The sequence below is a fragment of the Miscanthus floridulus genome, chromosome 14 (assembly GCF_019320115.1).
Source record: "Miscanthus floridulus cultivar M001 chromosome 14, ASM1932011v1, whole genome shotgun sequence".
Taxonomy (NCBI): Eukaryota; Viridiplantae; Streptophyta; class Magnoliopsida; order Poales; family Poaceae; genus Miscanthus; species Miscanthus floridulus.
Window position 1 is genome coordinate 4,570,252 of NC_089593.1, and position 14,328 is coordinate 4,584,579.

Consider the following 14,328-nt stretch of genomic DNA (forward strand, 5'->3'; position numbering starts at 1 on the left):
TGTCTTAAGTCAAATATTTTAAACTTTGACTACAAATAACTTCTTTTGGGTTGAGTTTGAAAATATAAAAGTGATGAAAGTAGATTCATCTCAAAATATAGTTTCATAAAAGTATATATTGACTATACTTTATAAATATTTTATAGCAAAAAGTTACGGTCAAAGACATTTCTTAAAGACCATGTCGATGTCCAAAACGACTTGTTTTAGAGAACCGGAGGGAGTATATGGGTATGCAGAACCTCTTGTGTTGTTAGCTTAGTTTCATTGGGTTGCCAGTTGATGACTTCTGTCATTGCTCGATGCATTGGTCGTTGTTGGTTACTACCCAGTTATTTTTTTATTTTTAATATAACCGACAGCTCTACTAAGTGGCAAGTAGGTTTTTTATAATTTCCCACTGCTTTCTTTTCACGCCAAAAAGATATGGACATCTGGTGTGAAGGAAGAATCAAAACAGTAAATTGTTTGCTTCAATCCAATTAACAAAAGTGAAAACACATTTTTACAGAAATCAAGCTCTCTCTTTTGAATCCCGGAGCAAGGCCGTGGTCGACGAGCCTGAAGAAACCTTCGAGTCGCCGGTGGTTGTCGTCGTCGTTGTTGTCGTAGAGGAGTCACCACCGCTGTAGCTTTCAACGGACAAAGCGCCGTAGGCACGTCCAGTGACGGCGAGGTCCGACGCCGTCTTGTACATCTGCGGCGGGAGCGCCGGAAGCCTGGCGTCCTCCGACTGCAGGACGTGCATGGCCTGCGCGATGGACGGCCGCTCGCTCTGGTCAGGGTGCGCGCACCACAGCCCGACGACGAGCACCCTCTCTATGTACTCGTCGTGGAGCTCGTCGCCGGACCTCAGCCGCTCGTCCACCGCGTCAAGGATCGCGTTCCGGCCATACAGACCCCACACCCACTTCAGCAGAACGAAGGGCGGTTCGCCTTGCCGCAAGACTACCGGAGACCGGCCAGAGACGACCTCGAGGAGGACGATGCCGAAGCTGTAGACGTCGGCGTGGGTGCTCGGGTGGCGCGTGTTGACGAACTCCGGGTCGATGTACCCCGCGGTGCCCATCACGGCCTTGGTGGTCTGCCACCGCCCGCCGTGGTCACCAAGCCGGGCGAGGCCGAAGTCGCCGAGCTTGGCGCCGAGCGACTCGTCCAGCATGATGTTGCTGGGCTTGATGTCGCCGTGCACGACTTGCTGCTCCCACTCCTGGTGGAGGTACCGCAGCGCGGATCCCAGGCCGACGATGATCTGGTACCTCACCGGCCATGTCAAGAAGTTCTCGCCGTCGCTGCTGTGGAGATGCCTGTCGAGGCTGCCTTGGGCCACCAGCTCGTAGACGAGCAGGAGGCCATGGCGGCTGTCGCACCAACCCAGCAGCTGCACGAGGTTGCGATGCTTGAGCCGGCCAGCGACGGAGCTACCCTAGGGGCGTAATGGGGCGGCCGCCCCACCTACTGGCGGCGGCGTCCCAGATCCCCAGACTCCTCTTCTTCCTTAGGTCCGACTGCCGATTGCCCGAGGTGCCGAGCAGAGGCCGCGACATGGCGATGAACGACGGGCGAGCTGCGAGCGGCGATATCCGATAGAAGAAGATGACCGGTTCCTCTTGTTGGGCACTGGGCTCATTTTGGTCACTTCAGATTAGCCCAGCAAGGGCCCAATTTGGTTCCCCAAATCCCCAATCCCCCAACAGCCATCCGCTACTCCGTCGCCTGTCCGTCATCCACATCTACGTGACGCGTGCCGGCGGCCGCTGCCCGCCGCCACTAGCCAGCCGCCGATTGCCTCCTGCTGCTACCCCACTCGCTGGTCGCCGCATCCCCACTCGTCAGCTACCACTAGGAGCCAGCGCCTGCGGCAAGCCTCCGGCTGGCCGACCCACTGCGGCACTGCTTGTCCGCCGGCCGGCGCCAGGTGCCGCCCACCGCCAGGAGCAGCCCGCCGAGGAGCATGAGCTGCCGAGATAGCGATGAAGCGAGGAGGGGCGTGATGAGGTACAAGAACCTGGCGCTAGGGATACAATCACTTTATTGTTATTGGCTAATTGATTTTCATAACATTTACGGGTTCACACCTACTAAGTATTTTGTATTTGCAAAATGTATGGGATATCTGGTCAAGAACTATTATCAATTTATTCTGCAAATTTGAGGTAACATCTTGATTTGAGGTAACATCTTGTTCATCCACCTTTCCGTTATAATTTGTGTGATTGTAGCTTTTTCGTCATAATTTATATGACTGTAGTATGTTAATACGATGCGATTTAGGCCAAAAGTCTTTTTATTTATTTTCATGTTAAAACTCGCCCCAGCTATAATTTTTTTCTGGCTCCGTCATTGGAGCCGGCTGATGATCCGCACCTCCGCCTCGAACTCTTTCCTCCCCTGCGCCGACGAGTCCGACGACAACATCTTGATGGCCACTGGGCGCTCTTCGCCGGCGACAGTGAGGGTACCCCTGTAGACGCTCCCGAAGCCACCGCGACCGAGCTTGCCGTCCTCGGCGAAATTGTTGGTGGCGGCGGCCAGGTCACGGTACGCGTACCGCCGGGGGCCGCCGGCAGCCACCCCTCTCTCGAGCTCCACCCTGCTGTTGTCTTGTTCTTGGTAATCGTTGTCGTCGTCGTCGCTGGTTCCAATTCCTCCAGACGACCTTCTTCTTCTCCTGCGTTTCTGCCATACTAGCGCGGCGGCTGCCGCACACGCCAAGAGAAACAGCAGAGGCACTAGCACGGCGATTATCAGTGTTCCTTCTGATCTCTTCTTGGGTTGCTGGATGCTGCTGCCAGGTGTCAGAGCAGGCGGCGGTGCCGGTGCCGGTGCTGGTGCTTCCTGCAGAGTGGATGTAAATGTCCATGACAGCACCTGGTGCTGCTCACCGCCGGCGCCGGTCGCCGCGGAGAAGCCAACGGCGACACGCTCCGGCAGGTACCTCTTGAGATCGACAGTCGTGTTGACGTAGTACGACGTGTCGTCGATCGTGAGCTGGACGGCCAGCAACCTGGTGACATTCTTGTACGTCACCGTCGCCACCATCTCGTAACCGGACGTGAGGTTCCTGGTCCGCGAGGTGGTGTCGGTGGACGCCGTGGAGTTGATGGAGTTGACGTCGATGCCCACATGGCTGCTGCTGATGTCGTCGTTCGGCGGGTTCCAAAAGGTGTCGAACTCGACGGCGACGATGGTGCCGTCGCCGGTGCCATTGGTATAGGCCGGGAGGAGGCCTAGCATGCCGCCGGAGCTGTTGGTAGGGACACTTGACCCGAAACCGAAATGGGCGAGGAAGAAGGCCATCCCATCGCCGGCAAATGTGCTCGGGTCCAGACTGATGCGGAAGGAGAAGGTGGTGACGAAGCTTGCCGTCTCGCCGGTAGCTGCGTCCCAGAGCGGCACTGGCTGCGTGTACGTCGCCCGGCCGACGCTGTATGTGCTGTCTTGGTCACGCTGGTTCCGCGTCAGCTCGAGGGTGTTTGGAGTGAGGTATGCGTCGCCGGTGCAGTTTATCAGCTGGGAGAGGTCTCGGCTCTGGGGCGTGGAGAAGGTGAGGTTGAAGGACACCGAACCAGCGCGAGGGACATGGATGGCAAGCGTCCAAAGACAGTAGAGGCTGCACAGGACGGCGAGGCCGGAGGGACCGCAGCTCGCTCTCGCTGCGGCTGCCATTGTTGCTAGCTAGCAGCATTTGGTATGTGGAATGGGTTGGAGGAGGAAGGACATAAAAATCTTTGAAGTAGAACGAATAGTCAAGATGGGAATGGGCCAACCCGGCCCCGTGGTCTCAATGCCAACTTTAGGGGCCATGGGTCTACCAATTTTCTCTAGGTGCTATGGCCTCGATGGTCCATTGGGTAGCATATGTCGATCTAAATATTTTTCTACAATCCCAGGTCATGAATACTATCAACACTCTTCTAAAAAAAAGAATACTATCAACACTTTTAGAAAAGATAAGATATAAGATTAAAAAACCCGTAATAACATATTAACATTATTAGCAATACATCAAATTAAATAAGTTTTCTAGTGAACCATGATTTTAATGTTATCAATTTTCACTTTTAAGATATGATATTCTTCCATGTACTTCCAAGCACATACAATCTTACAAGTTTTGACCAATCGTACTTATTCAAAAAAAATGAAGAACACCAACAAATTAAAAAAAGATTATTAATATGACTAGTGGTCGACCCATCCAACCAAACACCCTATATCTATGAAACTAAACACACCCTAACAGCCTGTTCGGTTGACTGGTTCGTTTCGTTGCTGGTTCGTAAAGAAGTACTGTTGACTAATTTGTGTGAGAGAAAAATACTGTTCTGACTGAAAATTTACGATCGTTTACGACATGCGACAGCCAAACAAAAAGGAGATAAGTCAATAGGTTCCGGCTCTATTGATCAATTTTGAAATTTAAAGGCCGGCACCTATGACCCATAGGCCTTGTATTTTTGGGTCAGGTCGACTATCGCGTGGGTCGACCCGACCCATTCCCATCCATTACGAATAGGGTCTATGATCTGAGATGTACTAGTACCAAACGACAAATAATAAAGCCAAATCGTTTTGGATGTTCTTCCATTCAGTCACATGCTCAAAGCTAGACAAGCTGCTATTCCAACAACCGGACGCTAGGCTGGCGTGTGTGACTGTGACAACGATTGATCTAGCCAGCGTGGACTTCCAACCACCGGACGCTAGGCTGGCGCGTGTGACTGTGACAACGATTGATCTAGCCAGCGTGGACATGGTCGTCGTGCCGTCGTCAAGTCGTCCCGCGTGATCCAAATATGCCTTTTCTGTCTACAGCCTGCTGCCAGTAGTGACCATTTAGTTTCTAAAATTTTGCAAAATTTTTCAAGATTCTCCGTCATATCGAATCTTTGAACGCATGCATGAAGCATTAAATATAAATAAAAAATAAAACTAATTACACAGTTTAGACGAAATTCACGAGACAAATCTTTTAAGCCTAGTTAAACTATGATTGGACACTAATTGCCAAATAACAACGAAAATGCTACAGTACCATTTCCCAAAAAATTTCGCCAACTAAACAAGGCCCAAGTGGAAATATACAATACTCCTGTGCTCAATTTGGTTACAGTTAATTCAATATAACAGAGGTACAGTGAAAGGCTTTGGAGCACGTGACTTTGTGCTTTGCCTGTTGTCTGAATTCATTTTGAGCTTTTGGTTAGTGCACCGAGCTTGGTTTGTGCACCGAGCAAGGTATGTTCGGTAGAGCTCCAGTTTCAACCAAAATAGTTCTAACTATGTCTTTTCGATGAAATAGTTTTTCTGGCTCTAGCTTCATTGCTTAGAGAAAAGTTAGGCAAAATCGCTTCTTCGGGTTGTTGAAAAGAGTGATGAAACGTCCATAATATCTTTATCCTTTCTGAAAGTGCATTTGCCCCCTATGTGAGTTTTGGTGTATTCCAAATTAGAGACTAATGAGATCTTAATGAGATATATTGCAGCTTTAGTCCTTTAAAAGCTTTAAAAGAGTTGATCTGAGATGAAATGGTATCTCTCAATTCTTCAAGTGCAAAAAGCGGACGAACCCAAAGCGCTCTCCAAAGCCTTTTTTTTGTTTAGGTATGTCGTACTATAAAGAGAGATGCAAGTTTAGGTGGTCTGAGAAAGATAGAGTGCTCAAGCATAAAAATAAAATCAAAAGAGAGACATAAAATCACCTCACGGACATTTGGACATAGTTTGTGGACTTTTGATAGTCGGAAGTTCTGGCTATCGGAAGTCTCCATGTTTGGTGCCGGAAGTCCTAGCGCTTGCTGACTTAGCCGCAGCCCGCCTACGCATCTTCGTCCGTCGAAAGTTCCGGCTCCCTCCGGAAGTCCTGACACTTCACGACTTAGCCGCCTGCGCATCTTCGCCCGTCGAAAGTCCCGACGGGAGTCAGGAGTTCCGGGTGCTGGAAGTCCTGACTCCCGCTAGAAGTCCCGACGCTTTGGGACTTAGTCACCTGGCTTGTCATGTCTGTTGGGAGTCCTGACGGAAGCCGGAAGTCCCGACGACCGCCGGGAGTTCCGACGATATGTGAGCAAGCCTAGTGGACCATTTGGCTGAAGCCCTACTACTATGTGCTCAACAACATTCTTCATCAGATCTTGTATCCCAAGATAGGTGACTCTACTAATCTCCGTGAGGATTCCCAGGTTGTACTTGATTGCTTTGGAGACGAGTTCACCAAATTCTCCATCAGTTGTTATATTTGGGACAAGATCTTCATGGCTAGTGAGGATGTGGTAAAGCACTACCCCTATGCTTCATTCATCATGCATATCATTGAGCACGTGTCAGGCATTCACTTCCCTTCAGATGCCCCTCACAAAGTTCTTAAGCTGTCCAACAAGATGTCGGAGGGAGTTCGAGGAGGCCGCTAAGGGAAAAGGCAAAGGTGCCTTGGGCTCCTTCTCACGTGCTTCTCCACCGTGTGCTTCACGCTCTCACCGTGCTCATAGTGAGAAGCCTCAGTCCTCCTCCTCCTCTGGTGGTAAGCCCCAGCAAGTTTAAGTTCTTCATGAAGTATCTGTTTGGAGCTTGTTGTGCGAGTGCTAAGTGTGAGTAAGAGATGCTAGTGAGGATGCATCGCATTGAGCAGAAGCTTGATATTCCCTCCGCACCGCCTCTAGACTTGGAGCAACTTCGTGATCCTTTCGAGCTTTATGATGAGGCTTGCAAGAAATACTATTGAGAGTCGTCCGATCAGCCCCGTCCCCACGGCAAGTCATAAATGGATATCGACGATGAGGAGTATCGCAAGGAAGATGATGACGACGACGACGACGATGGTGACCGTGATGATGACGAGGACTACGACGATGAGTAGTCATTTCTTTCACGCGCCCTACCCCTTTTTGGCACTTGTTGACAAAGGGGGAGTGTTAGGCTTTGATCTATCTATGTAATAAGTTAGTTGGCTTGTGAGACTAAAACTTTTAGCTTGTATGAACTATGCCGTGTGGTGGCACTATGTGATGGACAACTATATTTGTGTGTGTGATGGATGATTATAGGACAAGTAATGTTCATCTACATATCTATTAGTTATATTGCTTGTCTCTACATGTGAATGGTGGATGTTACTTTGGATGGCCATGTGTTGCTTCAAGTTCTACCTTGAGATCTTAGTCATCATATTCTTTTTTACTTGTTGAGTGAATATAACATGCCATATTGCATTCTCTTTTTCACAGATATTCACTTGTTCACATACACTTGTTGCACCCCATGGATTGCAAAATTTAGGAGTTTCTACCTTAATATATGCAAGTGATGTGTTGATGATCATCATTGAAATTCAAATTTATTGCATATATTAAGGGGGAGCTCTCTATAAATTTTGGGGTTCAAAAGCTTTAAATTCTTACATTCTTATGAAAGCCTAAGTTGATTGTCATCAATTACCAAAAAGGGGGAGATTGAAAGTGCATTTGCCCCCTATGTGGGTTTTGGTGTATTGCTGACATCCAAATTAGAGACTAATGAGATTTTAATGAGATATATTGCAACTTTAGTCCCTTGAAAGCTTTAAAAGAGTTCATCTAAGATAAAATGGTATCCCTCAATTCTTCAAGTGCAAAAAGCGGACGAACCCAAAGCGCTCTCCAAAGCCTTTTTATTTTGTTTTGGGTTTAGGCAAGTCGTACTATAAAGAGGGATGCAAGTTTAGGCGATCTTAGGAAGATAGAGTGCTCAAGCATAAAAATAAAATCAAAAGAGAGACAAAATCACCTCACGGACACTTGAACATAGTTTGTGGACTTTTGGTAGTCGGAAGTCCCAACGTTTGGTGCCGGAAGTCCTAGCGCTTGTTGACTTAGCCGTAGCCCGCCTGTGCATCATCGCCCATCGGAAGTCCCGACGGGAGTTAGGAGTTCCGGATGCTGAAAGTTCTGGCTCCCTTCGGAAGTCCCGACACTTCACGATTTAGCCGCTTGCGCATCTTCGCCCGTCGGAAGTCCTAACACTTTGGGACTTAGTCACCTGGCTCATCATGTCTGTCGAGAGTCCAGACAGAAGCCAGAAGTCTCAGTGACTGCCGAGAGTTCCAACGATATGCGAGCAAGCCCAGTGGACCGTCTGCATGAACAGTGTTTTGCGTTGAGCTGGAAGTTCTGGCGATCTGTATCAGAACTTCCGACTCAGATCTAAATGGTTGGATGTGCCTTTGAGTATAAATAGCTCTCTCCTCTCTTCTAACTAGGGACTACTCATTCATTGCTCACCAACCTTCGTCCAAAATAGCTCCCAAGCATTCAAGGCACCCCTCTCCTCTCCCCTTTGCTCCAATCTTCGATTCCCCTAGGGTCTTGAGTGAAAGGAGAGTGGATTGAGTGAGAGAATCACTTTGGCATGCTTGAGCACTTGATTTTTTCGTCAAGCCAGTTGGATTTGCGTCTATTAGTCTTAGGTTCTTGGAACCCTAGCTGACTAGGCGTCGCCTAAGAGCTTCCATCTTGTGAAAGAGCCTTGAGAAGTTTATATTACCCTTGATTTCTTAGTGGAAAACTCGAGTGACCTTTGTGGTTTCTTTGAGAGAGGCAAGGAGGTGGAAGAGACTCCGACCTTTGTGGTCACCTCAACAACGAGGACGTAGGAGTGGGGTTGCTGAACCTTAGGATAAATTCTTATGTCACGCATGCTTGTTGTTGTTGTGATTTGTGCTATCATATTTGTTCTTATTGGTTTGTCTTCCTCTCCAACTCTCCTCTTAGGGTTTGGACTCAATCTATGAAGTGGTGACCTTCCATCGTCAAAGAAACAACCCCAACACTTCACCTTACCGCTAGGGAGTGGGGTTGTAAGATATCTTTCACTCAAAGTTTGTTTTAGCACTTGTAGTGCAATTCTCGTAGGTACCGGAACTCCTGGCTATTTGCGTTGGAACTTCTGGGTGACGGAAGTTCTGGCCCAAACTGTCGGGACTCCCGACTGTCACTAACATTTGACTTTGAGATTATGCGAAATTTTTTAGATACGCCTATTCATCCCCCTCTAGATATTGTTTGGATCCTTTCACTTTCATTCTCTTTATTTTTTCTTTTATAAGAGTAACTAAATTTACCTTTAAATCTATCAAAGTTTAACTCATTTTTAAGAGCCAGCCTCACTAAAGAAAGAAAGCAGCGATGCCCTCTCGAAGGAAAATGTTTGGGCTGATTAGAGCTTGACACGGAGAAAAATGTAGATGATCTCAGCAAATGGGCGAGGTAGGAGGACGTCATGTCAAGCCCATGGGATCAAAAGGGAGTCACACGAAGCTACTATTTTCAGCTCCTCTCTCTCTCCTGGCTCCTCTTAGAGCGACTCGGAACTGCTTCGGTGAAGCGGAGCGGTGGGGCATTTGGTTGCCGCTAACATGAAGCTGCTCGCGGAGTTTACCAAAGGTGCCCTAACAAGTTGCATTTGAAGAAAATGGTGACATTTTTATTTTGCACACAATAATAATTAATCTTTGTGAAACCGTTCCCAATCAACAAAAAGTAGAAGGCTCAACTCAAATTCTTGGATGACAAGGATAGTGTTGGTTGGTAGCTAAAGAAAATTAACAGGTCCTGCTGTTAATAAATCTATATATTTGTAATGGTCTCATGGTGAATGGTGATGATGGTCCTTCCTACAAACAAATGTGGAACGGAAAAGTCCCACCAAGATTAAAATATTTTTGTGGCTGATGATGGCTAAGAAATGTTGTGTTGATCGAAGATGATATTTCTTCTCAAAAGTAAGTGGGAGGGCAACCCCACGTGCTACTTTTGTGATTAGGGCAAAAATATCCCTCACTTTGTTCTTTTCATGCCCAGTTGCCAAAGGTGTATGGTCCATCGTTGCATTATTGCATACAACCTTGGCCCTACTGATAGAGACGACCATGCAGTTTGACTCAGGTTTAGGAATGTGCCAATGAACTGCCTCAAACTCTAACAAAGTTCATGCTTTTGGGACTACGGCAGTATGTTGAGAAATTTGGAAAACAAGAAACAAGTCTTGTTTTGAGAGGAAGTGGTGAAGCAGCCTATTGAAATCACCAGCCTCGCCGCCCTCACACACACACACATGGCCGACCGGCACACATCTTGAAACAACCTAATTTCCGCGAAGGGAAATCCACAGAGTTGAAGTGTATTGTGACCGATGTAGATCATATTACCCAAATTCCGGTCAAATACCACATCCATACAATGATAATATCAGAGTACATAAAGTGCAGAATTACATAAATTATTACATCGCCGCATTGGCGGAATCAAAAGTAGCATTCATTCAGAACAGCTTGAAGATAAGATCACCAAACTCGAGCGTAGGAACAAACCCCTCAACCGTCAAACTCCTCAGAGCTATACTCCTCAGCAGAACCTGTGTGCCAAAATTTATTAGTACGATTTGTACTGGCCATTCCCACCCTATGAGCATTGCTTTGTGGAAGTTGGATATAATCAAAAGGGACCTATAAGGCTGGGGTTTCCTATGTATTAGCATATCAAGTATATAATAGTATAGTTAAGTTTTAACACCATCTCCGCACATATTCCACCCCATTCCCGTCTAGAGCCAGGTTTCGATCCAGGGATCGATATACCACCATCTCCACACCATCACCATACCATCGCTCAGTCGACATGCCAACTCCCTCTCGGCACTGTCTCAAGGCCCATAGCCCCTGGCTATGACCGACACTCTCTCACGGGGGAAGAAGAGAAGGACTCCTCTCATTATCTAGTTTAAGCGAAACCCAAGAAAGGTCCATAGTCGACAAGTCGGCACATGTATCGATCGATCAACCATACACTCTATAGAGGTTCCACATAACCACAAGATCTGCCTTCTTCGCTGACCATCGTCAACTAGGCTGATTCCGGTCACTTGCTAGCCTAGGATAATGCCACTCTACCATTCAGTCCTGGTACACCCCAAGTCTAGTCTGGGGCGGCTGAAACTGTGAGTCATGAGCCGGGTCCATAAGGTCTCCATGAAGTCTTGGAAGGGTGTGGGGGGAATCCTCCGTGCCCCGTACCTCCCTACACTGTTCGCTATCAACCTAGCAGTAGTGGTAATATCCTACCAAGTAGTCCGGCCGTCCCGCACCATATAGGGCGAGTGGTACGTAAGGCTTCCCGGTGAATCTGAGTACTAGTAGGTCCTTAGGGATGACCAAACTAGAATGTCTTCATCAGGGTTTCTATTTACCGTGCCACCACAGCACCTCTACCCCAGGCTCCTCCCATCACAGGTTCACATCTAGGACCACCTCATATTCCATTTACCCACCACAGGTATCCATTCTAGGGGTGCCCAGGTAGCACCCCATGGCAAGACTTGCCCCAGGCTCGTCATATACTCCAACTTGGTCGACACAACCCTCACCCTCCACACACCCAAGTCACACACGCAACACTCTCCCCAAAGTCCAGATAACACCAGTTTCCACCACGCATTAATGTAGTATAGGCGTAGTAGAAGTATAAGCAATGAAATATAGCAGCAAGCGTGTGTCTAGCCTAATAGCAGGGTATGCAGGGGTAAGGTTGCGTCAAGGTAAAGGCCATCAAGTAAGCATACAACCATGCAAGTCCTATCATAGTATGATTATAACAGTAAAGTAAAACAATAGCAGTTCTATATTAGCCATGCGTAATAGGTGCTATGAGATTGGGTGGGATGTGGCACCTTCAGTGTAGTCGTCTCCGTACTCCTCATGGTACTCTCGGTCCTCGTCTGTCTGGTTCTCCTCCGAGTCTGCAAACGATCGTATTATAGTCACGTTAGCGACGTCTATAGAATAGCACAAAGAGCAATGAAAATTCAAAAGAACCAACTGCACTCAAACATGGGTTCATTGCGTAGAGCTCGATTTTAGATGAATTTTGGTCCTGGTTTCGTATTTTTCTGAGGTCGTATGAATTAGTTATGAATTTCTAAAGTTTTAATCATTTCTGAAATTGGGGAAAAGGCTGATTAATTCAGGGCTGACACGTGTCACACTATGACTGGTCCATGTGGCATGCTGATGCCAGCATGATGTCATCATCTCGGCTCCGAGCTGACAAGTGGGGTCCTGCTGACGTCATCTTGACGTTAGCATGCCGTCATCAACGTCATCAGTTCCAACAGGTGGGGCCAGAGGCTCTTGGGTCACTGACTTGTGGGTCCGGTCAAAGTCAACATCAAGTCAATGGGCTAGTCAACGGTCAATGGATCATAGTCACTGACAGGTGGGCTAGGGCTGCTGACGTTAGCAGCTGACATCACCGTGACATCATCATGACGTCACCTCGGCTGTGTTTGTTACTGACAGGTGGGACTTGCGTGATGTCAGCATGACGTCACCTACTGACAAGTGGGTCCAGAGTCTCTATGCCGCTGACATGTGGGCCCAGTCAAATCGGTCAACGTTGATCGGTCAACGGTCAACATAGGCCGGGTCCAAACTGGGCCGGTTGGGCCTGGATATGGGCTGGGCTTTGGCCCACCACGTGGCATGCTGTGGTGCTGCCATGTCGTAGCCAAGGGCCTCCATTGGGTTTCGTCCACAGTTTGGCCCACACCGCGTGGCTCATGGTGAACTTGTGTTCACGGTCCATGGACCGTAGGCTGGGTCTTCGGTGGACCGAGTCTATCCTTCTTCCCTTTGGCTTAGTCTATGTGCACCGAGTGCATGTGCGTGTGGCCGGTGAGGGAATTCCTCTACTTCCTTCCCCGGCGTGCTCCTGCCGGTGGTGTGCTCACCGGCGAGCTCCCACAACGGCGCTGGCGTTCAATTGAGGTGGGGAAAAGCTTCGCCAGGCCTCGGCGAGTATGGTGGTTGGGTCAAGGTGGTGGCCAGGGCATCCTAGGGCTTTGGCCACGGTGGTCGGCGGCTCGGCGTGGCGGTGCTCGCTGGCGGGGCATCTAGGGGCAGTTCCAGGGGTCCTGGTGCCCCGTTTTCTTCCAGACGGCTAGCGGGTGACAGGATATAGCGTCGACGACGACCATAGGGCGTGGTGGAGTCCGCGCACGGTGGTGGTGCATGACGGAGCTTTGGCCGAGGTCCGGTGCTCATGGCCAAGGTGTTGCAGCCGGCTAATGGTGTCTTGGTCTACGTGGCTATCCTTCGGGCGTCACGGCGGTGCTCTATGGCTGCGTCCTAGTCCAGCAAGGCGGCCAGGTGCGCACGGGGTGGCCACGCCATGACGGCGGCATCGTGAGCGCAGCGAGCGCGTGCACTGCTACGACGTCCATGGGCTAGGAGGAGGTCTCAGCAAGGGACTCACCGAGTGGTGCTAGCGGCGTTCGGTGGTGGTGCGGTGGCGAGGCGCGTCGTCGGGGTAGGCACTCAGGGCGGCGCTCTGGGCTCCGGTGATCGACATCTCCGAGCTCCCTGCTCGCCTCCCTCTTCTGAACTTCCTTCTCGACCCTCTTCTATCGGAGTGGTGCGGGCAGTTGGGCCACCGAGCGGCGGCGGTGGGCTGAGGAATCCCTAGGGCGCTCTGGCGTCACTTTATAGCCTCGAGGTCTGAGCTTCTCCCATGGCGGACGGGGCGGACAGCTGACGATGCGCCGATTGCATCGGATGGTATCACGGGCGTGGGTGGTTGGCGCGGAGGTTGTGTGGGCGCGGCGCCAAGGGAACAGGGCCAGGTGATTCGCGTGACCCCGGGCCCGCGCCTGTCGCTTTGGTCGGGACTCGGTCGGGAGGAGATGCCGGCGTGGGGAGGAAGAAGACACTGTGCCGGGTGTGGCTGACGCGTGGGGTCCGGGTGGCAGCGGCAGCAGGTGGGGTAGATGGGCGCGCTGGCGTGAGCGGCGTGCTGGGCTGGCTTGCTGGGCCGGCCGTTCGGTCGCGTGAGTTGGGCCAGCCTACGCGTGATGCTGGGCTTGCTTGCAGGCCGAGCAGGCCGAGCCGGCTGCGAGGCTTTCTTCTTTTCTTTTCTTTTTCTGTTTTATTTTTCTTCTTCTTTGTTTGAATTCAAATTTGATTTGGAATTTGAATTCAAAATTGGTGTACCTTATTCATTGGAGTTTTAGATATGAGGCCCACAACACTCTTTTATATATATTAGGAACTTTATTTAGCTATTTTGTATAACAAAAATAGGTGTAGTTTTGTTATACAAAAATAGAAATAGTTTTCTCTTTAAGCATTTATTCCTTGGTTTTATTAATAATTACTTTATGGTTTATTTCTTTAAAGGAGTTGTTAAGCATTACATAAAGCAAATGGAAATCCAAATCACCATTTGAATTAACAATGTATGCTACATTTTATTTGTCAGTATTTAAATAAACATAATTAACAAATGACATGCCATGCTCATA

The 14,328-nt window shown here is 49.1% G+C and overlaps 1 protein-coding gene across 1 annotated transcript; it reads right to left on the reverse strand.

The window, feature by feature from the left end:
- Positions 1 to 497: 497 nt before the first annotated feature.
- On the reverse strand, positions 498 to 3,727 carry LOC136505071 (L-type lectin-domain containing receptor kinase IX.1-like). Its single transcript, XM_066500163.1, has 2 exons — positions 2,355 to 3,727; positions 498 to 1,410 (listed from the first exon to the last, which is right to left on the reverse strand). The coding sequence occupies exons 1-2, from the start codon at positions 3,667 to 3,669 to the stop codon at positions 515 to 517; spliced, it is 2,211 nt and encodes a 736-aa protein (XP_066356260.1). The 5' UTR covers positions 3,670 to 3,727; the 3' UTR covers positions 498 to 514.
- Between the last annotated feature and the right edge of the window lie 10,601 nt (positions 3,728 to 14,328).